The sequence below is a fragment of the Stegastes partitus genome, unplaced genomic scaffold, assembly GCF_000690725.1.
Source record: "Stegastes partitus isolate 25-593 unplaced genomic scaffold, Stegastes_partitus-1.0.2 Scaffold484, whole genome shotgun sequence".
Taxonomy (NCBI): domain Eukaryota; kingdom Metazoa; phylum Chordata; class Actinopteri; family Pomacentridae; genus Stegastes; species Stegastes partitus.
The window spans coordinates 87,095-113,749 of record NW_007578215.1 but is presented as its reverse complement, the minus strand read 5'-3'; the positions used below and the strand labels follow the sequence as shown (position 1 = coordinate 113,749).

At 41.7% G+C, this 26,655-nt stretch overlaps 1 protein-coding gene across 2 annotated transcripts in view; it reads right to left on the bottom strand.

Moving 5' to 3' along the window:
- The window catches only part of LOC103361048 (spermatid perinuclear RNA-binding protein-like), a 60,860-nt gene that overhangs the window by 26,560 nt on the left and 7,645 nt on the right, over positions 1–26,655 (bottom strand). For both annotated transcript variants that reach the window (XM_008287039.1, XM_008287038.1), the window contains exons 3-9: positions 23,778–23,925; positions 15,730–15,857; positions 10,556–10,651; positions 10,333–10,444; positions 8,509–8,606; positions 4,176–4,269; positions 2,819–2,887 (exon numbers count right to left, since the gene is read on the bottom strand). In XM_008287039.1, the coding sequence (XP_008285261.1) occupies positions 2,819–2,887; positions 4,176–4,269; positions 8,509–8,606; positions 10,333–10,444; positions 10,556–10,651; positions 15,730–15,857; positions 23,778–23,925 (745 nt within the window). The remainder of the gene's footprint in view (positions 1–2,818; positions 2,888–4,175; positions 4,270–8,508; positions 8,607–10,332; positions 10,445–10,555; positions 10,652–15,729; positions 15,858–23,777; positions 23,926–26,655) is intronic.

Genomic DNA, 26,655 nt, shown 5'->3' with positions numbered 1-26,655 from the left:
GTTGACAAAGAGACACAAAATGACCACAAAATGACTACAAACTGATACAAAATGACCACAGAGACACAAAGTGATCCCAAATAGACAAAAAATGACCACAAATTGTCAAAAAATGGCCACAAATAGAGACAAAATGACCACAAATAGACACAAAATGACCACAAACGGATCCAAAAAAACACAAATTGACAAAAATAACCCACAAACTCATAGAAAATGACCACAAATAGACACAGAAAGACCACAAACAGATAGAAAACGACCACAAAGAGACACAAAATAGACACAAAACAACAAAAACAAGACACATAATAAGAAAAACGAGACACAAAACAGCCAAAACAACAAAAACAAGACACAAAACGACCAAAACGAGACACAAAACAACAGGAAGGAGACAAAACTGTCCAAAAGAGAGAAAAACCGACACAAAGAAGACACAAAATGACACAAACTCAACAGAAAATAAGACATAAACAACAAAGCAACCACAAGTTGTCATCAAGTAGCTGAAGATACACTCAGAATGGTGAAACATGGTTCTAGGACTGAGCAGAGTGTGTAGAAGTAAATATCTGTATTATGTGGAGCCTCCATGTTTCTGCCTTTATCGGTAAAATCTGGAGCCACTTGGAAAAATTCATCTTTTTTGTGATTTATATGCTTCTAACTGTAATTTCTGACTGCCTCTCCTTCTTCATGTTGTTCTGCTCCTGTGGAGCTGCAGGACTTCATGTTTCAGTGAAAAACGACCCCACTGTGAGTAAAAATGTGTCGGGAGCAAAGAACAAAACCCCTCCAGAACCTGCCGTGAGTCCGGATGGTTTAAAAGCACTGAGGGGACACGAACCGGACTCAAGACGTCTGCAACAAACCAACACATCAGCGGCGCGTCAATAAACTCTGCTCCCCGTTCCGCTCTAACAAATGCGGGTTGTCAAACTGCCGCGACGCAACACAACGTCATTCATCACCTCGCTGATTGCCATTCAAATATGCACATCGCCGCGAGATTGCTTTTCGGTGCGAATGAGGTCGTTCTGCTGGTCATCGACAGCAGGAGGAAATAACTGCTGCCTCCTTCCTCGGCTGTGAAACCACGTATCGTCGTGTTACAGCGGCGTACATGTTCACAAAACTTTTATATTTATAGGTGTGGACCAAAGTTTCCATCCATTTGTGAAGGCAGTGTGGAGCAGCTCCTCAGCTGGAGTCACTGAAACATGAGTCACAAAAACAGTCCTGTAGATTTACTAAAGGTCTTCTGGAAATAGGACGAAATCTGTTGGCTCAAAGCCATACATATAGTAACGATGATACGTACGATGACTCAGACTTGTTTCTTCATCAGTCCACAGGTTCTTGATGGGTTTGAGTCTAGAACCTTCATTCCAGCCTGACTGAACCATTTCTTCACCACTTTGATGTGTTTGGGCTCATTGTCTTGTTGAAACATCCAACTGTGTCCAACATCAACCTTCTGCTGATGATTGAAGATGGAAAAAAGTAAATTCCTTTTACTTTGTGTAAAGCTGCAGTTCCACTGACAGCAGAACAGAACCAGAGCATGATGCTGCCACCTCCATGCCTGATGGAAGGTCTGGTGTTCTTGGGGTTAAAGGTCTCACCTTCTCTCCTCCAGACATGGTTCTGCTCAGTGTTTGTTCCATCTGACCAGAACTTTCCTCCAGAAGGCCTTTTCTTTGTCCATCTGATCAGACTTCAGTGGAGCTTTAAGGTTCTGCTTCTGGAGGAAGAACTTCCTTCTTCATCAGCCTCTCAGCTCATGTTGATGTCAAACCCTGTGGACACTGACAGCTGTGTTCCAGCAGCTTCTGATTCCTCCAGAGCTGCTTTCTGCTGGTTCCTGGTTGACTCTTGACCATCCTGACCAATCATCTCTCAGCAGCAGCTGGTAGTTTGTGTTTTCTTCCTGATGGTGGCAGTAACACAACTGGACCATAAACTACTGACAGACTGATGGTTCTGGGATCTGAAGCTGCTCTGAAAGTGACTTTGTGACTTGTTCAAATCAATGATTTGCTTTTCCTGATCTTTGCTGAGCTCCTCAGACTTTCCCACTGTAGAGTTTGAGTCTAACGAGTGGATCAGATGGTTCTGTCTAAACTGGATCAGAGGAGTCAGCAGCTGTAGTCAGTCAGAATCACTCAGGAGAAGTTAGGAGGCCATGAAACTAAGAACATTTGATTAACATAACTTTCTACATCACCAAAACTGATCATAAAAGTTTCTGTATGTAAATTTTTGACCAATATTTCCAGAAGACATTTAATAAATCGATAAAATAACCAAAACGCACAATTGTTCTTTGTGACAGAAATGGACGAGTTTCAGTGATTCCATCATGGAAAATTAAGCGTTATAGGAGTCATTGTTTACTCAGGACAGCCATGATAAAATGTTTGTAGCTCAGAAAGTAGAAAAGAGAGAAGCCAAAAACTAAACCAAGAAACACCCGTAAACACTAATGATCACATGTGGAGTCATACTAAACACACAAATACATCGTCCTGATCCAGGGACGACTTCTTCTAGAAATGATTTCCCTCCTTCATCATCACACACCAACATCTGCAGCTGTTGTACTAAAGAACATCTGCATTTGTTTTTTCTGTCGCGTGTTTAGAGATGAGCTTATCAGAACTGAACACATCTGACAGCTGCTTGCTTCCACTTCCAGCCCTGGTTTAAGCTGAACTCGACCGATCCGATCAGCCTTCAGGTTTCTGCTGCAACGTTTCCTTTTGAGCAAACTGCGACGATTCTGTGGAACAAACGAGTCGGCGGTCAAAGTCACCTTTCATCCTTTTGATGAAGTCTCTGTCGTCTGAGCCGACGTCGTCCCGAAGCCTCTTCTGACAGCCGCCTGCAGAGAAACAAACAGACATGTAGCTACTGTTATTAACCTGAAACCTGCCGGTGGGTGAGACAGGTGTTGTTGTCTTTAAAAAAAACACCAAAATTACAACATTTATCAGAGTAAGAAACCATAAAAATAGAGAAAATGCTTCGTTTTTAGACCTTTCAGCAGCCTTTGAAGTAATTATTTGTGACATGATGTTCTGCTAGAAATAAAAACAACAACAAATCTAAGCTCAAAGTTGTGATATTTCATGAAGATCAATTTATTCTACATGTCGTATTTGGAAAAAAAATCAACAATAAATAAAAATAAATTGTTTGCACAAACAAATTTTCTATAAATACATTTTTTAAATAGATTTTGCGTTCCTCAGTGCAAGAAATTGCAAAAAAATAATTGTTTGCTCTAAACATTCTGTAAAAACAAAGCCAAAAAAAAATAGTTTGCCTTGACAAAATTCTTACAAAAAATTAAAAAATTGAAATAAATTTTGCATTTCTCAATGCAAAAAAAAAGATAAAGGTATATAGTTTGCTCTTAAAAAATTTAGTAAAAAAAAAAAAGAACAATAATAATTAAAAAAAAATACTTTGCATTCCTCAGTGCAAAACAAAAAGAAAATGTCAAAAATACATTTTTTGATTTCACAAAATTCTAAAGTCGTTGGAAAAAATAAGAAAATCTAAGCTTGAAATTGTGATATTTCATCAAAATTACTTTTTTCTGCTTGTCTTGTTTAACTATTGTCAAAATTAGACTGTTTCCACTCACAAGATTCTGTAAAGAATAAACAAAAAAAAAAAGAGCTCTTCACCACACCTGAAAAGCCGTTACTGACTGAGGTGTTGAACTGCAGGCCGTGTTTACACAGAGCAGACAGGAGACAAGCATGAAAACAAATGTGGTTAACTAAAGTACAATTAAAATAGCAAACAGAGGACATGTTTTCCAGTAACAGCTGTGGACACGTCCAGGTTTTTACAAAATTAATAATCACAGAAATTCAACTTTTGCTCTTTCTTTTTGCGCTTTAACCGTGTCGTACTGAACAAAGGATATTTCTGAGTTCTCTGTACTTCTATTCATGGTTGTTGTGTTTGTTGGATTTTATATTTCACTAAAAAATGAGGCAACAGTGAAGAAGAATGAAGCAGCTTAATAACGCTCAGGGATTTCTCTACACAGTGAAGTGCACAAAGGGCTTAAAAAAACCCAAATATAGTCAACAAGTGAGCTAAATACAGACAGAAACACAGATGTACATGAAAACGAGCGGATATCGAACACACACCTTCTAACAGCCTCGGCGAAGGCTTGTTGGCCGGCAGAGGATCCATATTCAAGACCTTGTAAAGCTGTCCGAAGGCCAGGAGGCGTAACGCATGCTGAAAGACACACATACAGCAGACAGAATAAGGCCACATCACGATGAACCGCCGCTGCGTTCACAGGAGAGCGGAGAAAACAAACAGGCTCCCATTTATCCCACGATCAATGTGCTTTAATTATCAGGGAAGCCGGTGTGAAGCAGTGAATTCTGTGGGGAGAAACTTCATACATTATAGAGGCCAGGCGCCAACACTCAGCGAGCACAAACGCACGAGGAAACATATCCCCAGACTTCATTTCATCTGCGTCCAGAGAGCAAAATAAAGAAACAACCGACTGCTTATTACAGCGGATCAGTATCACATTATAGCTGCAGCTGCACCATCAGGTTTAGCAGCGTTTAATGCAGCGACTGCACTTCATACAGGTCGTGTTCTTTCAGCCTAAACAATAAAATAATGTTTAGTTCTTCATTTAATTTCACCAAAACATGTCCATATGCTCTCACATTTCTCCCAAATAGCCAAAATATTTGTTCAGATAGACAAAAACGTGTCCAAAATAACTCAAAAGTGTGTCTACAATGACAAAGAAAATATCCAAAATGACTCATATATACATCAAGAATGGCTTGAATGGGTCAAAACAGACAAACCTGTTCAAAATTACTCTTAAATTATCCAAAATTTGTCTACAAGGACAAAAACAAATGCCTAAAATGACTCTAAAGTTGTATACAACGACAAAATCTTGTTCAAAACTACCAAAACATATTTAAATAGGCCTAGACGGTGGAAAATCTGTCCAGGAAGACAAACATTTAGCTAGAATGGCAGCAAAAAAGCTTAAAATGACTCGAAAACTGTCCAAAATAAGTTCAAATGTATCTGAATTTATACAAAAAAATGTCCAAAATGACCAAAATTTTGAAAATGCCTGCGGAAATGTTCAAAATGACTTCAGAATTGTTCAAAATTTGCCTAAAAAGGACAAAAATTGCCCCAAATGACTCGAAAGTTGTATAAAATGACAAAATCTTGTTCAGAAATACCAAAACATGTCTGACGTTTCTTAAAATAGTCCAATGTGGTGGAAAATCTGTCCAGAGACACAAATATTTGACCAACATGACTGCAAGAAATGCTTACATGTTTCTAAAGCTGTTCAAAATAAGCAATCAGAATAATCCTACATGGCCTCAAACTCACAAAAAGAAATAAAAATCTGTCCAAATGACTATAAAATCTTGTCCTGAAAGAGAAAAAATGTGTCCAGAAAAACTTTAGTCCAAAATTCCCCCCATAAAGGCTCCATTTGCCAAAAATGACAAAAAAAAAGGTCCAAAACTACTTAAATGTTGTCCAGAAAGACAGAAATATGTTCAGAATGACTGCAAAGATGTTCAAAATGACTCCAAAACTGTCCAAATTGAATCAAAATGTGTCCTAAATGACAAAAAACATGTCCCAAAGGACTTAATTTGGTCCAAAATAACTTAAATTTTTCCATAAATGACAAAAAATACGTTAAAAACAAGAAACAAACAAACGAAAAGTGTCCAAAATGTTCAAAATGACTCTGAAACTGTCCAAAAGGACAAACAATAATCAACAATGGCAAAAGCCTGATTAAAATCCGACACCAGAGACAGATGGAGGTCAATGTGAGGATGTCTTGGTGTCTACTTTGTTGTGCACCATTAGCATTGTTAGCAGCATTAGCAGCAGTAGCGGTTGCTGCTGCAGTGGGTGCACACGAGCAGCATCTTTCCCACGCTCGCTGGACGGCTCATGAGGCTGCAGCTCTGAGGCCGGAGCCTTCGGAGGCTATTTATAGCGCTGACGTTGGCTCGGGGCTCCGCCGGACTCCTCTAAATAACCTCCGTGAGCCGGGGAGCGTCCTGAAGGAGGAGCAGTGCTGAGGTCGGTGCAGCCCGGCGGGAGGCTTCCAGGTCTCGCATGTGTTCTCCATGATCACGCCGGTTTAGGAGAGCAGGAGGGAAGTTTTATAACGTAAAGACGAAGCATCGATTTACCTCCAGGGAAGAACTCTGCTGCTAAACAACCTCTGAAAACACTGAACAATCAACAGCTTCACTCTGAGGTTCTGTCAGTGATGGCAGCACAGAATCTCTCTGAGCTGCACTTTCAGTATCTCTTCAGCACACGTGTGATAAATTCAAACCGACTCCGGTCCACCTCTGGGACCAGTTAGCCCACCGAGCCTGAGGCGGCTTCCAGGGTGAATTCACACCTCTGAGCTCTCGCCTTGGTCGTCATCAGGAGTCCTACATGTGGTTTTATTCAGGAGTCGCTGCTATCGACGTCTTGTAAATGTGAATACATTATTAATATGTTATTGGCAACAAAACTGGCTGCATTTCTGCAAAATCACACATTAAAGACGCTTGTTTGGACTCTAGGTTGTTTAGAATTATTAGTCTAGTTTTTGCATTTTTAAGGCCACACAGACGTCGTCATCTTTGCTAAACAAGATTGTACTGAATAATAAATAGCTTTGATCAGATCGGGGCAACAAAACTTTATTGGCAACAAAACTTGCTGCATTTCTGCAAAACTACACATTAAAGACGCCTGTTTGGAGTCTAGGCTGTTGTGTTTAGACATTTGAGTTTTGAAGCCTAATTTGACGAATTTTAGTCAGATCTTTGCATCTTTAAGGCCTCAACCTTCGCCATCTTTGTTAAACAAGATTGCACTGAATAATAAATAACTTTGATCAGACTGGGGCCAACAAAAGTTCACTGGCAACAAAACTTGCTGCATTTCGGCAAAATAGCCTAGATCGTTGTTTTTTGTTTTTGTTTTTAATTTTAAAGCCTAAATTGATGAAAATGTGACAAATTGTAGTCTGACTTTTGCGTTTTTAAGGCCGTCGCCATCTTTGTGACACAAGATTGTACTGGAAATAAAACTTTATTAACTACAAAACATGCTGCATTTCTTCTTCCTACGTCACAGTAAAGTGAAATCTTTTGGGTTATAACGTGAAGGTGAAGCAACATTACACATTAAAGACACCTGTTTGGAGTCTAGGTTGTTGTGTTGATACTAGGGTGGGACTTTCACGCATTATTTAAAACAGAACTAGTCGTTCCATCCGTTATCTATACACCACTTAATCCTCACTAGGGTCATGGGGGGCTGGAGTCTATCCCAGCTGACTCAGGGTGAAGGCAGGGGACACCCTGGACAGGTCACCAGTCTATCACAGGGCTACACTGAGAGACAGACAACCAAGCACACTCACATTCACACCTACAGACAATTTAGAATCACCAATTAACCTCAACATGTTTTTGGACTGTGTGGGAGGAAGCCGGAGAACCTGGAGAGAACCCACGCTGCACGGGGAGAACATGGAGACTCCACGCAGAAAGATTCCGGTGCCCCCACCGGGACGCGAACCGGCAACCTTCTTGCTGCGAGGCAACAGTGCTACCAACTGCGCCACCCTGCAGCCCTAATATATATATACACACATTAATTACGATTAATTAATTGCAACAAAAATAACGTGTTAAAAATGCATCAACGCTACGCTAACAACAACAAACATGGAGGAATCCGATGACAGCGCATCACTTGGACTGATGGAGGCAAGCTTCATTTTAAAAAAACTGCCTGATGGAAGCCTTGACAAGAGCGTGGTTTTGTGCAGCTTGTGCAAACCACAATTTGTATCCCACCAAAGCACATCAAGCTGACGGTACCACCTGAAGCATGTTGCAGCGAGCACAGAAACCGCCGGAGCAGTTAGCGCTAGCAGTCCTGGTCCGAGTACAAGCAAGCAGCGTCGGCAGCCCTCACTGGACCCAATGACTGGATTCAGAGCCAAAATTAGTAAGTCGACATCTGACTAACTCATAAATTCGCTTGCAAAATGGGTTGCTCTGGACTGTAGACCAGATGAGGGTTTAGAAAATGTGCTACAGATAGCGATGAACTTTTTAAACTCGTTATATCTATTGTAATTAATTAATCACAATTAACGTGTTACAGTCCCACCCCTAGTTTAGACCTTTTTTGAGTTTTAAAGCCTCAGTTGACGAAAATGTGACAAATTTCAGTCTGATTTTTGCATTTTTAAGGCCTCACCGTCGCCATCTTGTGGCACAACATTGCACTGCAAACAAAGCTTAATTGACTTGCTGCATTTCTACAAAACCAGACCTAACGACGTCTGTTTGGACTCTTTGTGTTCAGACTTGTTTTCTGCAGTGCTGAAGCCCCGGTGACCGACTGAACATGAAGCTCTGTTTAATGCTGGCTGACCTGAGCGCTGTGTGTGATGGCGTCAGCCTGCTGGGCCTCCAGGCCGCTCAGGACGTCCGTCGGTTCCCTCTCGCAGGGGTCGTGAACTCCTGGACCTCCTGAGAAGTAAAACAAACCACGTCAGAGGTTCCTCTTTGGGAAACAGACAGCGACAGAGAAAACAAACCGAAATGATCCGTCACCGCCTCCCGCCGTCTGCAGGCCTTTCATGCCTTATGTAAAAGCTGGTTTTCTGAAAGGTGCAACACAAACAAGCTTCCCTCTCTCGCTGCGCTCGCTCATCAATGATTCAGAGCGTCAGGAAACAACCCGCCTTCAGCGCTCGGGTTTAAAAAATCCAATCACATCATCACGAGCACCGACTCGCTGCAGCTCGACGATCGAACCGAAGAAAACAAGAGTTACAGGTGGAAGAAAATACACCTGAGAGCGACTTCCTGGTGGTTACAGCAGCAACACATTAGCATCTCGTTATAGACGGAGCTGAAAACCCAGAAAGAACACACAAAACATGCCCAACTCAGTTTTTTCTGACATTTAATGAAGCCTTCAAGTCCGTCCAAAACAACAAATGTGCATCTAAAATGATTTAATGATGGATGACTGAATGATTTAACTTCTTAAAATTGACCTAAATCTTTCCAACATGAATGACACGTGTCCAAAATGGAACAAAATGCATCTAGAAAGACAAAAGTATGCCCACAATTACTCAGATATCATCCAAAATTACTTAAGAAATGTCCAAAAATACTTTAAAAAATAGTTCAAAACTATTTGACATTTGTTCAAAATGGTAAAAACTCATTAAAAAATGACAAAAAAATGTTTAAAATGACCAAAATATGTCCAACATGAAACAAATCTGTCTAAAATAGAACAAAATCCATCTTTAAAGACAAACGTATGCCTGCAGTCACTCAGATGTTTTCCAATGTTACTGAAACAATGTCCAAACACGAATGACAAAATCATGTTAATATGACCAAAATCTGTCCAATATGAATCCACCGGGTCCAAAATGGAACAAAATGCATCTGAATAGATAAAAGTATGCCTACAACTCCTCACATGTCATCCAAAATTACTAACATTTGTTTAAAAAAAGGCAAAAACACATCAAAATGACTAAAACATGTTACAAATGACCAAAATCTGTCCAACATGGATCAAATGTGTCCAAAATGGAACAGAATTCATCAAACAGACAGTTTTGTCATTCTAAATACATTTTTTTGTACGTTTTGACACGTTCTGAACAACTTTCAAGTCAGTTTAAACAGGGATTTGACATTGTTGACCATTTATTGTCATTCTAGACAAAGTTTGAGTCCTTTTGGACACATGTTTTCTTTCTGGGCAGCTTTTGGGCCTTGTAGGACTAATGTGAGAATCTTTAGACCTGATGGGGTCAAGATTTTGTCATTTCATACAATTTTTAAATGATTTTGGAATTTTTTTTGTCCATTTTGACACATTTTTAATAATTCTGGAGAGTTTGGAAGTCAGTTTTAACATATTTAATATTAAATTCAAACATTTTTGAGTCATTTTGGACACATTTTTGTCTTTTTGGATGGATTTTGGGCAGTTTTTGACACATTCTGCACTATATCAGACAAGTTTCCAGTCAACCTGAAGAGGCTTTTGTCATTGTTGACCATTTTATTGTCACTTTAGACAAAGTTTGAGTCATTTTGGACATGTGTTTTCTATCTTTTGAAAGTTAAAGTAGCTCTGGTCGACCTGCTGCCTCCTACGGTTCGGCGAGGAGATAAAAATGCAGAGTAAACACCGACAACAACATGCAGCCTGTGCGCTGACCTGGTAGGAGGATCCCCGAGGCGATGCACTCCATGACTCGGCGCAGAGCCTCACCTGGACCCAGCGGCCGGTTGCAGGTGGCGATGGCCTTTTCACAGATCAGCTCCAGAGGCTGCAGACGGTAAAGAGGATGTTCAGCACAAACCGAACCAGAGATAATGAAACTATAAGCTGCTCTCAAGGACACACACTCGTACACATTGTGATTCTCGCCGTCACCTACCCATCCTTTGAGAGGCTGCCACACGGGCAGCCGGTTGCACATGTCTCTGAGAATCCGCAGGACGATGACGCAGGACTTGAGGTCCGTGACTCGGGCCTGAAGGGACAGACGGACACGAGTCAGCATGGCAAGCAGCACGAAATCCACAAAGCGTCTGACACTTCTGCACTCTGGGAGACTTTTGTATGACCCCTGAAGTTTCAACATGCTGCTGAGAGGCTCAAGTTGATCTTTAACTGAACAGATTTAGAGGAGCACAGCTGTGGAGTAAAACTCATCCTATTAAGCGCAGTCTTTCTATCGTTCTAGCTTCAATTCAGCATCTCGTGTCCTCATTTATGCTCAAACGGTTTAAGTCTCCAGATGGACGGGTTGGTTGAACGCTCTCAGGTGTTTCTTTCATGAGGAGAAAAGTCAGATTAAACCATTATTTATGATGGACTACGCATGTTTTTACAACTCTGAAGTGAATTCTGCAAATTCTAACTTATTTAATGAACATTTACTCGGCTCCAGACTATCTGGTGTCAAAGGAGTCGCCGGTGTTTTTGAATTTTGTACCAAAAAAATGTTATTTAAACTTTGCAAACAGCAGCTAACTTGTCCGTTATACTCCTCAATAGTTGGTATATTTTCAGAAACCAGTGCAGTTGCTCTGCACCACAACGTGTTCTCATAATTCCAGCACAAATAAACTAGTTTAAAATGATTTAATCTGCTGCTAATACTGGCTTTTATGGTGATTTAGAGTTCATTTAGGCCCAACTTATTAACCTCCTTGATTCGTGGAGGAGTACGTGTGATTTCACCAACATTTCCTTCGACGTTGTTCTTCCATGGTGTTGGTCTGTAAATAATTTAATGAAAGTGTTTTTATGCAGAAAGTAAATTTGCATCCAGAGTTGCTGTCATACGTAGTTTGTTTGTAAAGAAAACCGCCTTCATCGTCTAACGCAACTACATATATCTGCAACATGGTGAAACTAAACGTAGACGTTGAATCAGGGGAATGAAAAGACACCTCGAACTAGAATCCAACAAAGTGACCTTATTTGTCCTGAAAGAATGACGATGTTGGGATCTGAACTGTTTGTTTTGATCGTAGGAATGAGATTACAGATATCTGCATATGCATATCCAGCGTGTTAAATGTGGAACCAGCCCGCCGTGGACCACAATGGATCGTTCCAGCAGCAACCGATCGCTGAAGATGACGTTTTGCTGTTCGTTTCTGGGCGACGCAAACTGTCAACAGAATGTGAGAGAAACCCTTTGATGACACGACAGAAAAGTGGTTTTTCAAAATCTGATTAACCAGGACGCCTGCTTGAATATTCATGTGAGGGATCATCTACGGGTCTTTATCAGTTCATTTTTCTCGCGACCGCCGTTCAGAACGTTTTCAGCCTCACAAAAAAGAAGGAAGACATTCAACCAAAAACCCCAGCACTTGTTCCAAGACTGTTATTCGTGTATAGATAAATACTTCACAGCAGAGTGTGACATGCACATATGAATGATGTCCTATTGCACTCCACTGTGGAAGTAGATTTTTAGCCAATTGCTGCTGAGACATTTATGACTTCTGCATGCAAAGCTTTAAAAGGTCAGAAAACCCTACAGCTGAGACCTCACGTGAACCTTTGAAACTTAAACTTATTGGTTAAAAAGCAGTATTTTGGTGGAATAAACCTTTAAAACCTGATGAAATGATATGGATGCTGAAAATAAATAAGTATTGTAGAAAATCTAAGCTAAATCTGCTGCCCCCTGTATTGCAGACATATTGCACGTCGGAGGTCATTAATGGCCACAGAAGTCTCTGTCATGGTGCCCTTTACTAGCCAAACTCCCACAATGCTCTCTGCTGCCAACATGAACCGCCTGTAGTCTGAGTGACGCCTCCTCTGGTCTCTACAGTGTTGAACAGTGAGAGGCTCCAGCTGGTGGAACAACCAGGTACTGCAGCTAATTTACAACACATTTTCTGACATGCGTGGCCTTTTTCCTTTGCCCTAAAATATATATATTTTTTTTCAATTGCTAAATTATGAATTTAAAAAAATCAATCGAATAACCATTAATCACTAACGTTCACAAAAAGACTAATAAATAAATATCCACAAGGGCTGGAAGATGGCCCTGTGGGTAGCACAGTTGCCTCGCAGCAAGAAAGTCGCTGGTTCGCGTCCCGGTGAGGACACCTGTGATATTTCTGCGTGGAGTTTGCATGTTCTCCCCGTGCAGCGTGGGTTCTCTCCAGGTTCTCCGGCTTCCTCCCACAGTCCAGAAAAATGTTGAGGTTAATTGGTGATTCTAAATTGTTCGTAGGTTTGACTGTGAGTGTGCTTGGTTGTCTGTCTCTAAGTGTAGCCCTGTTATAGACTGGTGACCTGTCCAGGTGTCCCTGCCTTCACCCTGAGTCAGCTGGGATAGACTCCAGCCCCCCATGACCCCAATGAGCATTAAGCGGTGTATAGATAATGGATGGATGGAAATATCCACAAAATCAAAGATGTTGGGACACAGCTAGCTACAGAGGATCCTGCTGGTGGGACAGCCAGGTACTACGGCCCGTTTACAATTCTTTATATCCAACAACCAACATTTGACGTACTTCTGTAAATTCTGCTTTTTTATTAGTAGGTTGTGAGTCGAGGATGGAAGTTTGCATTTCCTTATGTTGATTTTCTGGAAGTTGAGTTAAAACATTGTCTGCATTCAGATGTAAAAGTAAATTAATGAGTTCAGAATGATGGTGAATTATCAGGGACAGAGCAGCTGAATATTTTTCAGGGCAGGCAGAAGAGAAAAATATAAAAAAAAGGTTTCTAGAAATGTGGTCCAACATCTGCAGCCCTGTACGCATTTAGTGAAGGCGTAACGTAGCTCAAGGTTCTGCCAAAGTTAAGAGAAAGTGTTTGAAGAACTAATCAGGAGAGATGTTCCATGAGGAGGTGGTTACATCTGGACGTTAATATAAAATAAATGACACTGGGGATTAGCCACGGTTTCATTTGAGCACGATGGCTGTCCATAGAAACAAAGTGGGTCATTTCACTGAGAGGCAGACGTCACTAATTGTATCTGCAGTTATTATTACGAAACCGCGGCTGTGTTGCTCGTCTGAACACGATCTAACTCCGCTCAGCTTCACCTTCAGGCCTCCGAGCAGCCCTTCACTCTGATGCTACTTGGCATTTAGCTCTCCTTCCCCGAGGGGAGCTGCTCGCTGCTTCACCTGACCTTGACTCGGCCTCCGAGTTCGGGCAGCTCATCTGAAACCTGATTTGGTGGAGCACCTCTCCGTGACCCCGAATCCAGCGGAGCTACATCCCACTCGGTCACGCTGTTCTCTTCAGCCTGCACCGAAAAACACTCTGCTGCCGCGTCCCTAATAATTCATGATCCTTCTGGAGACCTTCACATTCCACTGTTGGACTCTTTAGTTTAAGTTTACATCTAAATGCAGAGAAAGTTTTAATGGAACTTCAAGAAAATGCTAATTCAATGCACGCCTGGTGTGTCTCAGGGTCTCCTGGAACACAGAAATCTCTGTTCAGTACGTTTTCAGTGCAGCGAAAACACAAAATACATAGAATTATATTTTGTTTTTAACATTTTTTTTTACTAAACGCTGCAGCTATGGCTATGTTTTGGGTTTTTTTACATTATAGATGTTTAGCAAACAACACACCACCATGACAGACTTGTGTGACGCTTTTTGACCTTTGACCAGCAATATTATGTGTCTGCAATAATTTGCATTCCTCGAACCCTTTTACAGTTCGAAAGCATCGTCTAAAAAATCGTCTTTTCAGTGTAGCATAAACATGAAATACTTAAGATTAAATATTTCTTTTTCTTTTCTTTTACTAAATGCATCTTTAGTGAACAGATTATGGTTGAGTCTTTCTTTAGAAGTCTGTCAGTACTGCTGTAACTGGCTGCAACCGACTAATATTAAAGTAACATTTGCAAAAGTAAGTCAAAACAATTTTCGGGCATCAACTATTGTAGATCAGCTGTAGTACCTGGTTGTTCCACTAGGTGGAGCCTCTTACTGTTTATTACTGTAGAGACCAGAGGAGGCGTCATTTAGACTATGGACAGGTAATTTTAGCAAGCAAAGAGCATTGTGGGAGTTGAGCTAGCATCTGGCCACCATGACAAAGACTTCTGTGACATTTTATCACCTTTCGGGAGGAAAAATTAACTGAACTTCCAGAAAATAAACACAAGGAAATGCAATCTTCAATCCACGACTGGTATGTCTCAGAGTGTAATACAAAAATCACGGTTCAGTACATTGTCAGCACAGCGAAAACATGAAATATATAAAATCAAACATCTATTCATTATTTTTTTTAAAAGATGAGTTTACCGAACAAATTATAGTTGTGTCTTTCTTTACAAAGTCTGTCAATAGTACTACAACTGGCTACAACCTACTCATAGTAGTACCTAATTGTTCCACCAGGTGGAGCCTCTCACTGTTTAACACTGTAGAGCCCAGAGGAGGCGTCGCTCAGACTACAGGAAGTTCATGTTGGCAGCAGAGAGCATTGTGGGAGTTTAGCTAGTAAAGGGGCACCATGACAGAGACTTCTGTGTTGATAATGATGTATTTAGAAGAAGCCGAGATGCACTAGTTCAGTGTTTTCATGGCTAAAAGACACGTAACGTGACTCAACTATAATCAGGGATTATTGGATCTGTTTGTCCAATATTGTGAATAAATGACGTAACGAGAAGTTTTAATCTTTAAAAGTTCCTGAAATATTGTACTAACAGCCTCAAGTTTCAATGTGCAAATCACCTTGCTGAGAGTTGGTTGACAAATATTAGCTCTCACTAACTATTTGATGTATGAAGCTAGAATTTCCCAGATACCATTTAAAATATCCATCGTTTATGATGAAAAAAGGTTTCGAGCAAACCAGAGATGGTTGAGCAGAAGGCCCCTGACGATTAGAAATGGAATAATTCCTTAATTAAATGAATAAAAAAAACGAATCTGGGTGGCATAAAGTTTCCGTCGGAGCCCAACTGCTGCTGCACATTAAAGCAAACTGATGTGATTTTCAGAGACGTGGTTGAATATTAAAGTTGAGACTCGCTGCCAGAACACAAACGCGCCCGGACCGGTTCTGTCGGAGCCCAGCTGTGCTCACCTGGAACCATTTGGCGTGTCGGAGCGAAGCCAGCGCCGCCTGGCACCGCTGCCGGTCCAGGACGTCCTCGTCTTCATCCTCCTCCTCGTCCTCCCGCCGCTGCTTGTCGCCGCCCCGGTCGCCTTCCTCTGATTGGACGAGACGGGACAGACTGAGCGTGACCACATTGGCCTCCCACCATCCAGCACAGACACACAGGCAGCAGGGTCGGACAGCTACTTATTAGCAAACCCACTGATCTGACCGAATGAGCTGAGGAGGGGGGAAATTTGAGAGATTGTGTAATTTTATATATTTTTTTCATTTCTGGGAGAAGGATGGGGATTCTCATGCACAAGGCAGGATCTGTTCATGACTTGACAGGAGGAACCGGAGGAGACGTGAGCGCATGCCGCCCGGCCGGAGTCTCACTCTAGATGCAGATCAGTGGCTGGAGGCGATGGAACACGCCAGATTAGTGTGTTATCAATTACAGCGCAGGACGAAAATGAGAGCATGGCGACGACTCAGGACCAGCAGCCAGATTAGAGATCACACTTTGGAACAAGGACTCAGAAACGGTGCCTGAGACTGGGGCAGCAGTAGCATTAGCTATTCCACTTGGAGGGAGTGTTTTGTGGGGCGCCATGCTGGTATTTTCACTCTTGCGGGGTTGGTCAGATGTTTATGTTTGACTGAAACAGTCTCTCCACACCGGGTTCCTGTGGGGAGCTTCCTGCCATGACCAAGGCCGAGCCATGGGAGAAGGACAGCAGAAGAAGAGTGACAGCAGATGACAACGACAACATAAACATCTGAGAGTGAGAACGCCACCCTGGAAAGAAAGTGAAGGCTGTCTGTTCTCGGGAGCAGCTAAGGGGCGTCCACGGTGGGACGGTCAAGCAGACGAACAAAAGGGGGAACGGACTGCAGACCACAAGGCACGGCGAAGGCTCACGGGTTTGTTGCTGAGCTCAGCCAGGAAGGCTAAGACCTGGATTCAGAGAGTCTGCAGCAGAGGAGGCTGCAGGTTCAGGACCACAGCTGTAGCACTTTCTGTTCTGGGGGCGTATACTTGTTTCCTCCAAAGGGAAGTTTTTGGTGCAATAAATCTTTAAACCTAGAACTTTTAATTAGAAAGTACTATTTGGGTGGAATAAACCTTTGAAACTATCAGTATTTGGATAGAAATTAGCATTTGGGGATGAAATTGCACAACTTGTTTGTTAGAAAGAACAGTTTGCATGGAATAAACCTTCCAATTATTGTAAGTAATTGGATAGAAAATGGTATTTTTGGTGGAACAAACCTTTAAAACCTCGATTTTTTTGTTAACAAGTAGTATTTAAATATAATTAACCTTGAATACTATAAATACTTGGACAGAAAATGTAATTTTGGTTGGAATAAATCTTTAAAACAATGAGTATGAGGACGGAAAGCTATTTTTGGGGTGGAATAACCCTCTTAATCTATAAGTACTTGAACAGAAAATAGTATTTTGGGTGGAATAAAATGGTAAACCCAACAACTTGTTCAGTAAAGAAAACGATTTGAGTACAAAAAAACCTTTAAAACTACAAGTCCTTGGACATAAAATGGGAATATTTTAAGCAAAACAAAACTTTAAATCACGTTTTTTCTTAGAAAGTATGATTTAGTTGAAGAGCAAATAGTATTTTGGTGTAAATTAGGATTTAAACCTCTAACTTGTTCATTGGAAAGTACTATTTTGGGTGGAATAAACCTTTAAAAATGTAGCTCGTTCATTAGACAGCACTGTTTTGGGTGGACTAGTGGCTAGAAAACTAAATACTTGGACACAAAATGGCATATTGGTGGAATAAACTTTTGAAACTTTAACTATTTGGACAGAAAGTCGTTTTTTGTGAGGATTAAACCTGTAAAACGATAAGTTGTGTACTTTAACGGTCAACATTTTGCCAGGTGGCGCCGTGGCGACTAACTCAGTTCACTTCTACAGTCGTGGTCCAGAATCTGCTGCAGACACAGAACATGGTCTAAAACCGTGTCTTTACTCTTCAGCCTTCACACGCTGCTGACATCAGATCCTTATCAGATGTTTAAAGATCTCTCATGGAGCAGCAGAGATGGAATCGGGGAGATGTTCTGCAGAGCGTTTAAAAAGCTCTGGGTCGTTCAGGCGAAACCAAACATCAGATTTGGGTTTGACGGCCAGCCGAGAGTCGCTGCGCGTGGTTCTGCAGTCCGTCGCCGTAGAGACCGAAGTGAAGCTGAACAGGATGAAGAGGTGGAAGACAAACGAAGGAGCTGATGAGAGACACGAGGTTCGGTGTCGCTGCTCCTCCACTAACCAGGACTGACGGCCTCCATGTTCTGCCCCCGGGGCTGCTGGGTAATAGAGCTCCACTAAGCAGCCTGTGATTCTGCAGACTTTAGGTGCAGGTCTTTGGCTGGTTGGTGCATCTGGAGGCTTCATCGTCTTTGTACAAACGAGAAACTACATAAAGAATCACAAACACTAAATCAAAACTACGGAGTCGCAAGTGTGCCAATTTTTAATAATAATACATTCATTTAAAAGTACAAAATAAACATTTAAACTCTGCAGCATTCTGCTCTGAGTTCTGAATTAGGAGTTTAAATAATTAAAGGAAATTATTTTCATAAAATCAAAAAGGATTATTGTCATTGTTGGCGAGTCTGTTGATTTTATTTCATTTTTTAAAACTCTCTTAACTCTTTAAAAGTAAAAATACAAAAAACAAAATGATAATATAAAAACATTTGACTAAAAGCAGCTGCTCTGAATTCTGAATTAGGAGTTTAATCATTTCAAAGACGCTTGTGTTCAAAAAAGTAAAAAAAGATTCGTTTTATTTACATCCTCAGCTAATTGTTTATTCAGTAAATGACAGAAAACAGAGAAAAATCTCCTTAAAATGTACAATTTGCAGTTATTTTTCCTGACATTGGTTAAAATAAAAACTCCAACTGTTGAATTTATTAAATATAAAAGCACAAACAGGCCAGTGATGTCATTAACTTTATCAAGGAAAAGACAGCATGCAGCTATTTGGCTTTAAATGCTATGTTTTTAAAACTAAAAAACACATGAAAACACAATAAATTAAAAGCAGCATTCAGTTATTTTGACTTTAAAATAAGAAATTAAATATTAAGCTTAAAATTCCACATTTAGTTTAAAAACAATTACTGAGCTCATCTCCTGATTATTTTTGTCAAACCTTAATTATTTGTTTAGTTCATAAATATCAGAAAATGGTGAACAGTTGAACTTAATTGACATGAAACAGAGAATTACTTGATTTGTTAAGCTCAGGTGAACCTTTACCGTGACGATTAATAAATGATCCGTTTTCCTCAATCATTTAATTAAACCGTTAATTGTCTCTGCAGATGCACAGACCCGAGGCAGCGTCTCTCTGAATTATAGCTCCAAACAGACTTTACCCTTCATCCCGGTCTTTCCTTCGCACATTTCACCACCTGCACTCCGCATACACGTAAATTACTCATTTTTTCCACAATTAACCTTGAAATTAAGGTTAAAAAAATCGCTTTTTGCACCCGATCTCACGACTAATTTGTCTCTCGGTTTGACGTTCGTCCTAAATGTTCCGATTAGCCTTCATTTGAAGATAATTCTCTGTCATTTAAACGCATGCACACGGAGCGCCGTCTACAAATTGAATTAGATGCGACTGACAGCAGCAGCTGATTGACCAGCTGGCCGTTCGGTTAGCACTCAGTTATTCTGGTGGCACACTCGAGACTCCGTAACAGAGCGGCTAAAGAAACGAGGATTTCATTGCAAATGTCTGCAACTGCGCTTGAGTTTTTTTTTTTTGCAGCATTTCAGTGAAAAAGCAGGATTTATGCATTTGTTTACAGATTTCTATGTTTTGTTTTTTTCCTGGCTGGTGGTTCCCAGAGGCAGGCCATGAAGGGAGCATCAGTCCCGGGTCAGGACCACATACAGATAAGGACAACCCCCGATAAAGTCTCCTCGACATCATCAGCTTCGGGGGGATTTTGATTAGTGACCAGGACATCAGATTAATTCAATTAACACGTCTATCCAGCATGAAATTATGGGATGTCGTTCTGAGCCAATAGAAGAATTGATCAGAAGAGAGAGTTGTTAAAGTAAAAACAGGAGCTGGGCTGCTGGGTAATGTAGTCTCTTTTTCTTTTTCTTTTCTTTTTTTTTGTCCTTTTTGGTCTGTGTGCTCGGTTGAAGACATGGACCAGAATTTCATGGTGACCCAGAGAGAAGTCCAGTCAACAGAGGGGAGAGGAGAGGGGGGGTAGGAGGGGAGGTAGAGGAGCATGTCTGAGGCAGAGAGTGGGTGGGTTGGTTGGGTTTGGTTGTTGGGGAAGCCCCTTGTACCCGGGGGGTCTCCTGCTGCTGGGTGGGGGGGGACGCCTCGTCAGCCGCAGAGGAGTTTCAATCCAGACAGCGAGCCGACCTGCGGAGCTACGGCAACAAAACCAACAGTCAGTGAGCAGAGGCCAGCGACAGGAGGCATAAACAGCTGGGGGAACCAGTTAGACCAGGTTTAGCTAGCAACGGGCACCATCGTGATGCTTAATGACCTCTGGACAGAGCTCATGTGTTTAAGACAAGCCGGGATCAACTAGGACAGAGTTTTTATGTGTAACTTCGCGGCCAAATCATGTATTTGTTGACTAAAATTCCAAGCTACAAGAAGAAAAGCAACAGTTAGTGAGCAGAGACCAGCGACAGGAGGTAATAACAGTGGGTGGAACCAGTTAGATCAGATTTAGCTAGCAACGGACACCATGGAAAAGACGTCTGTGATGCTTAATGGCCTCTGAACAGAGTTTGTGTCCTTTACACAAGCTGGAATAAATTAGAACAGAGTTTTTATGTGTAACTTTGTGGCCAAATCATTTATTTGTGGACTAAAATAGCATCTACGACAACAAAAGCAACAGTTAGTGAGCACAGACCAACAACAGGAGGCATAAACACCTGGGGGAACCAGTTAGACCAGTTTTAGCTAGCAACGGACACCATGACAAAGACTTCTGTGACACTTAATGACCTGTGGACACAGCTCATGTCCTTTAGACAAGTCTGGATCAACTAGCACAGAGTTGTTATGTGTAACTTTGTGGCCAAATCATGTATTTGTTGACTAAAATTCCAAGCTACAACAAGAAAACCAACAGTTAGTGAGCAGACCCAAGCGACAGGAGGTACAAAAAGCTGGGGGAACCAGTTAGACCAGTATGGATCACTCAGCACATTCAACATCCCTGAAGAGCCCTCATCAGGCAGCACCGATTGGGCTGGGTTTCAACAGTACTAATAACATCTATCAGTGAACTTTTAGCGAGCAACGGGCACCATGACAAAGACTTCTGTGATGCTTAATGACCACTAATAGGTTTAAATCAAACCAGGATAGACTAGGACAGTGTTCGTGTGTGCAATAGCGCCACCTTTGCAGTCAAAACATGTATTTGCTGACTGAAACAGCAGCACAGGGCATATATCCATGGTGCTCAGTTTATGTTATCAACTCATTAATTATGAACTGGAAACGCTGCTGAAATTTGCCTCCCAGACTTCCTGCTACTAATTGTGTCCTCCCTTTATGACTTAAACAAAGGATCGAATTAGGTTTGTACAGATACAGATCAGTTAAAATATGCTTTGTTTGGCTCAGGAAAACCCCACGTGTCACCTTTAGTTTCCAAACAAGGAAGAAACACCTCGTTAATTAATAACCTGCAGCTACAGCCTGAACATGAGACAAACAGCTAAAGATTTAAAGGCTGGTTTTACTTCAGTTAAAGGATTCTAAGCAAAGATTTGGTCGTATTTCTGATTTTTATGATCAATGTTTAGGAAGAAATAATTATAAAAGTATACAGCTGTCTGGACATTTAGTTGATTTTTCAGGTGTAAAGATGTAAATACACAAACAACAGATATCAAAGTGCCCTTCTTTAAATGTTGAACTTTGTATTTCATGTATGTAAAAAACAACAAAAGTTCGTTCCAAACCTGCATTAACTTGTTAAACCTAAACTGATAAATCCTCTGACTCTTCAGACCTTGTGGTACCACTTAACAACCCTGGGGTCTGAAAATGAAGCTAATTAATGCCTACAAACAGGAGGAGGGCTATAAAAAGATATCAAAGCACTTCCAGATTGCAATTTCCACTTTCTGAAATTTCATTAAGAGCTGGCAGTTAAAGGAGGAGCCATGAAAGTCGAGACAAGATCTAGTCAACGATCAAGATCGTATAAAATCTGTAGAATAGTAAAGTTTGTCAAGATTCTCAAAGGAGAATGTACCAGCTTTAATACCAAACAGACAGAAATCCTATCATTGATCAGTATACATACTAGTTTAACCGTCTGTCCACACCATGCAAGAAATGAAGAAAGAGTCAAAGTTTCCAAAGACAAAAAGCCTTCTACCTCATGCAACCTTTACACAAACACACTGAGCTAATTGAAAGTTACTCCACTAACACAAAGTAGTTTCCCCGACAACAAAGACGCACGGGCATGAAGTGAACAAACAGATGATAAATGATACCCTACGAGCTCACGATTCTGCTTGTTTTCACATTTCCAGAAGCTCCTGACTTGCATGAAGCAGCCCAGACTGCAAATTTATGCAAATGAAACGCAGCGCAGCGCTACCGAAATGCGCCACACGGCTGTTTAAACAGACATTAATTGTGCGGTGTAGAAATGACGGATCCTGCGGACATGAACCGTATCGTTCCAAAGCTGTTCACGGAAAAGCCTGGACTTTAAAGAAGGTGTTTCAGGGAGATATAACTGTCTTTGGCATCGACTTTGAACGTTTACATGCACAAAAAGCAGCGATACAACACGCTAAAGGAAAGGGAAGAACACAAAAAGCTGAATATGGGCTCGCTAAGCTACGAGGCAAGTTAAATGTTTGACTTCACATTTATAATTTCAGCTGGTTGAAGAAACGCTGGGCTCAAACCTTTTTTTGTAAGTCGCTAATAAAAAGATTCAGTTGGAGATTCGATAGCAGTGTGGAAAAATGCTGCTGAAACCCAGACCAGGCAACACAGAGCTACATTAAACGAGGTGTTTCTCCAAGGGAACTCCCCCGTCGTCGTCTATTTAGATCATTTTATTCTAATTATGAGCGTACAAAACCCTGTCAGGACAGTTTCTCCTGCTCTTGCTAACTGAGACTTAGAGGGACGATCTTGTTTACGGGATTTCACAACGTCTAACGAGCCCGAGCGAGACAAGAGAACAAAGGAAAAAACACAGAACGGTGTCCTGGTTTGTGCTGACAGGATGTTGAACCTGAAGGAAAAATGACTCCCTTTGTTGTGACTCTGCGCTCAACAGCTGTGCATCGGAGCAGCTTCTCTCCCGCTCGGCAGAATCCATTTTTCTACCTTTTGTGAAGGCTTGACTCAATCTTTCCCAGTGGGAGCGGAAACCACAACGGGACTCGCTGCTCTGTAATGGCAGCTCTTCAGTTCCCGACTCGACTTTTATTCATTTTTAATTTGTTAGGGGGGAAAACAAACAAAGTGAAACCACCAACGGCAAACGTCAGCTCTTGACTTACAGTACAGACACCTGACGGGGGGCAAGTTAACCGAGTTGTTTGTGAGGTATTACTTTGCTGGAATGTCTGTTTTTAATGCATCTGTCCAAGAACAACAACTGAATCTTCTCGGAGTTGCAGGATGATACGAGCGGACACCTGAGACAGGCGTCTCCTTTTTCGTCAATCCCAACCCAACACTTCCCCCTGCGGAAATCATCCTTCCCCGGCCATCTGCTATTTCCACCACACTTGACCCAGATCCATATCATCCCTTCTCCTTTTTGCCCTGTTCTCCTCTCAGCTTTCAGCCCTCTCCATGTATCATCCTGCACAATTTGCTCCCCACACTGCCTCCCACTTTTTGGATCGGGTTTCGCAGCACTTTTCTAACTCTACGTTCCCCTTTTCAGCCTTCTGTTGTCATGTGAAAGTCAAATAGAAACTTGGCAAGTAGGGGAGGAGGAGTCGGTACCTTCTTCTTCTGTGGTGCCATGATCCTCCCTCATGGCTAAGGAGGATAAGATGATCTTCAGGGTGAGTTGAGGGTCTTTGGTGCTGCACACCTGGATGGCTGCCTCGGGAACGCTCGACCGCACTTCGTATTTGTCGTCCGTCATTGTCTGCAAGGCAGGGCTGCGCGATTAATTAAAAATATCACAACACTGGCTGTAAAGAATGAGGCTCACTCAACAAGGTCCTCTAATGTGTAAAATCACTTTAACAGTCATACAGAGAGAATAATATAAAAGATATGCACATAAATACAGTTGATTAAGTCGCAGAGAGGCTCATACTGTTCTCTGAAACAGGCTGCTACTCTTAATTTTCCAGTTCATCATATTCTAATAAGAAGTTTATTGATCTTGTTTTAATTTGCTGTAAATACTCCACAAAATGAATTCCATTAGCACGATAACACAGTCTGGTTATACTTCGAGTTTGTTTATTGTGTTTATTTCGCTGTTTTCTGATGCCGTTTAGAGATATGAGACTTAATTAAACCTATTTGTGGGATAAATGGGTAGGTTGGTAGGTAGGTAGGTAGGTAGGTAGGTATGTAGGTAGGTAGGTAGGTAGGTAGGTAACTGGGTACGTAACTAGATAGATAGGGAGGTAGATGGGTGGGTGGGTGGTTGGGTAGCTAAGTAGATGGATGGGTAGGCTGATGGGACAGTAGGGAGATACCAAGATAACTGGGTATGTAACTAGGTATGTAGGGATGTAGGTAGGTGGGTGGGTGCTTAGATATCTAAGTAGATGGGCAGGTAGGCAGATGGGACAGTAGGTAGGTAGGTAGGTAGGTAGGTAGGTAGGTAGGTAGGTACAAAGGTAGCTCGATAGGTAAGTTGGTTGGTTGGTTGGCGGTTAGGTAGGTAGATTCACAGGCAAGCAGATGGGATGGTAGGTAGGTAGGTGGACAGGTTGGCAGATGGGATGGTAGGTAGGTAGGCAGTTAGGTAGGTAGATACAAAGGTAGGTAGCTAAGTAGATATGCAGGTAAGCAGATGGGACAGTAGGTAGGTAGACACAAAGATAGCTAGGTAGGTAGGTAGGTTGGTTGGTAGGCGGTTAGGTAGGTAGATTCACAGGTAAGCAGATGGGATGGTGGGTAGGTAGGTAGGTGGACAGGTTGGCAGATGGGATGGTAGGTAGGTAAGTAGGTAAAATAATAACTGGGTACATACCTAGGTAAGTAAGTTGGTGGGTAGACAGTACCTAAAGTAAGTAGGCAGGACAGGTAGGTATGTAGGTGCTGAGGTAGCTTGATAAGTAACTTAGTTTGGAAGGTAGGTAGGCAGGCAGCTAAACAGATAAACAGATATGTAGATGGAAAGTAGGTAGCTAAATAGGTGGTTAAAAAGACTGGAAGTAATTTTGATGTAGGTACATGCCTCGGCAGCTACACATGTAGGGGGGTACGTAGGCAGGTAGGCATGTAGCTTTTATTGTGAAGTAGTCAAATACGAAGTTGGCTGTTTGGCATCCTTAATAAAGAGACAGAATTTCTGTTTGGCTGCACTATAAACCAAACAGCAGTCGGTCTGTTGTAATTCTGACCGAATTCCTGCTCAGTCACTTCCACTCATCACCAGTAACCACAACTCAACCAGGAGAAACTGGCGGTGTATTTAACTAACTCTAGACTAATCCAAGGATAAGCAAAGAGGTGGATGAAGCTGAGGCAGCGGTACAAATACTTAATGTAGTTCAAACGTGGGAGTCATTTTAAAACTCATCCCCTGTACATTTGCCACAAAAAGGTAGCTTAGCAACAGACACCCAACTAGGCTTTTGAACCAGCCTATAAACAACTTTCTTCCTGCTGTAAACTTTGACATTTTAACATGGATGTCTATGACTTTTGGAGCAGCCTCTAGTGGAGCGTTTGCGGAACTGCAGTTTTTGGCACTTCAGCCTTGGCTTCAGTTTTCAGCCCTGGAATTTGCAGCTTGGTTTCATGGGTTTAAAGCGTTTCAAGGAGCTCATTTGGCACAATTGCTGCCTTTCCTGGCAGGATTTTAATTAGAAACTTGGCTTTCATTGATCCTACATTATTAATAACCACCGGAAAAAACCCCAAAACAGACAGGATTAGAGACTAATGAGTGAATTTGTTAAAAAAAAAAAAAAAGAGAAGGACATGGCATCACTCTGTTGTTGCACTGATGGATTAGTGAGGTATATGAGTCATTATGTTGCAGGTCTTAATGTTGATGAGACTTTTTTGTTTGTGCCACTGTTATTGAGACTGAGTAGTGGGTTTTGTTTCATCATCTATGGGTTTGCATACAGGTGCCGTGAGAAATAATTGTGAAAAAGAGAAAAAGAAAACTCCAAAACACAGCATTATTTTTTTGCTCTCAGCACTGAACAGTCCGATGAAAGCAGCAAAAAAGGCCCAAACAGTGGTGTTTACATGCAGCTTTCCTCCTCATTTCATCCAGTCTACACCCCTGTTGTTATTGCCAGCCAATTCCCAGCATGCCAAACTATCTTGTTTTTTTTCTCCTCCAGATCCGCGCTACCTTCAGTGGCATGTTTTCAAGTGCAATCCTCTCTATCTCGTCTCGGCGAGAAATGACCCCATCCATCACCCCGCCGCCTGTCAATCTCTGCCGGCTTGGCCCAGGAAATGAGAGCTTCAAACGGCTTCCTCCCTTGATGATGAAGCACGAACGGCGGCTACGGCAGGTAATTAACGGAGACGAGGGCCGCGGGATGCACGCTGAGGTAGCATTAGCCGGAGACCCACGTGAAGAAGACGATCCTCTGGTGAGATTATTTATTTAACTCAGACTTTGAGGCGGGATGTTAAAACTCACCTCAGGGTTGTTGGAGCGTAGAGGTAA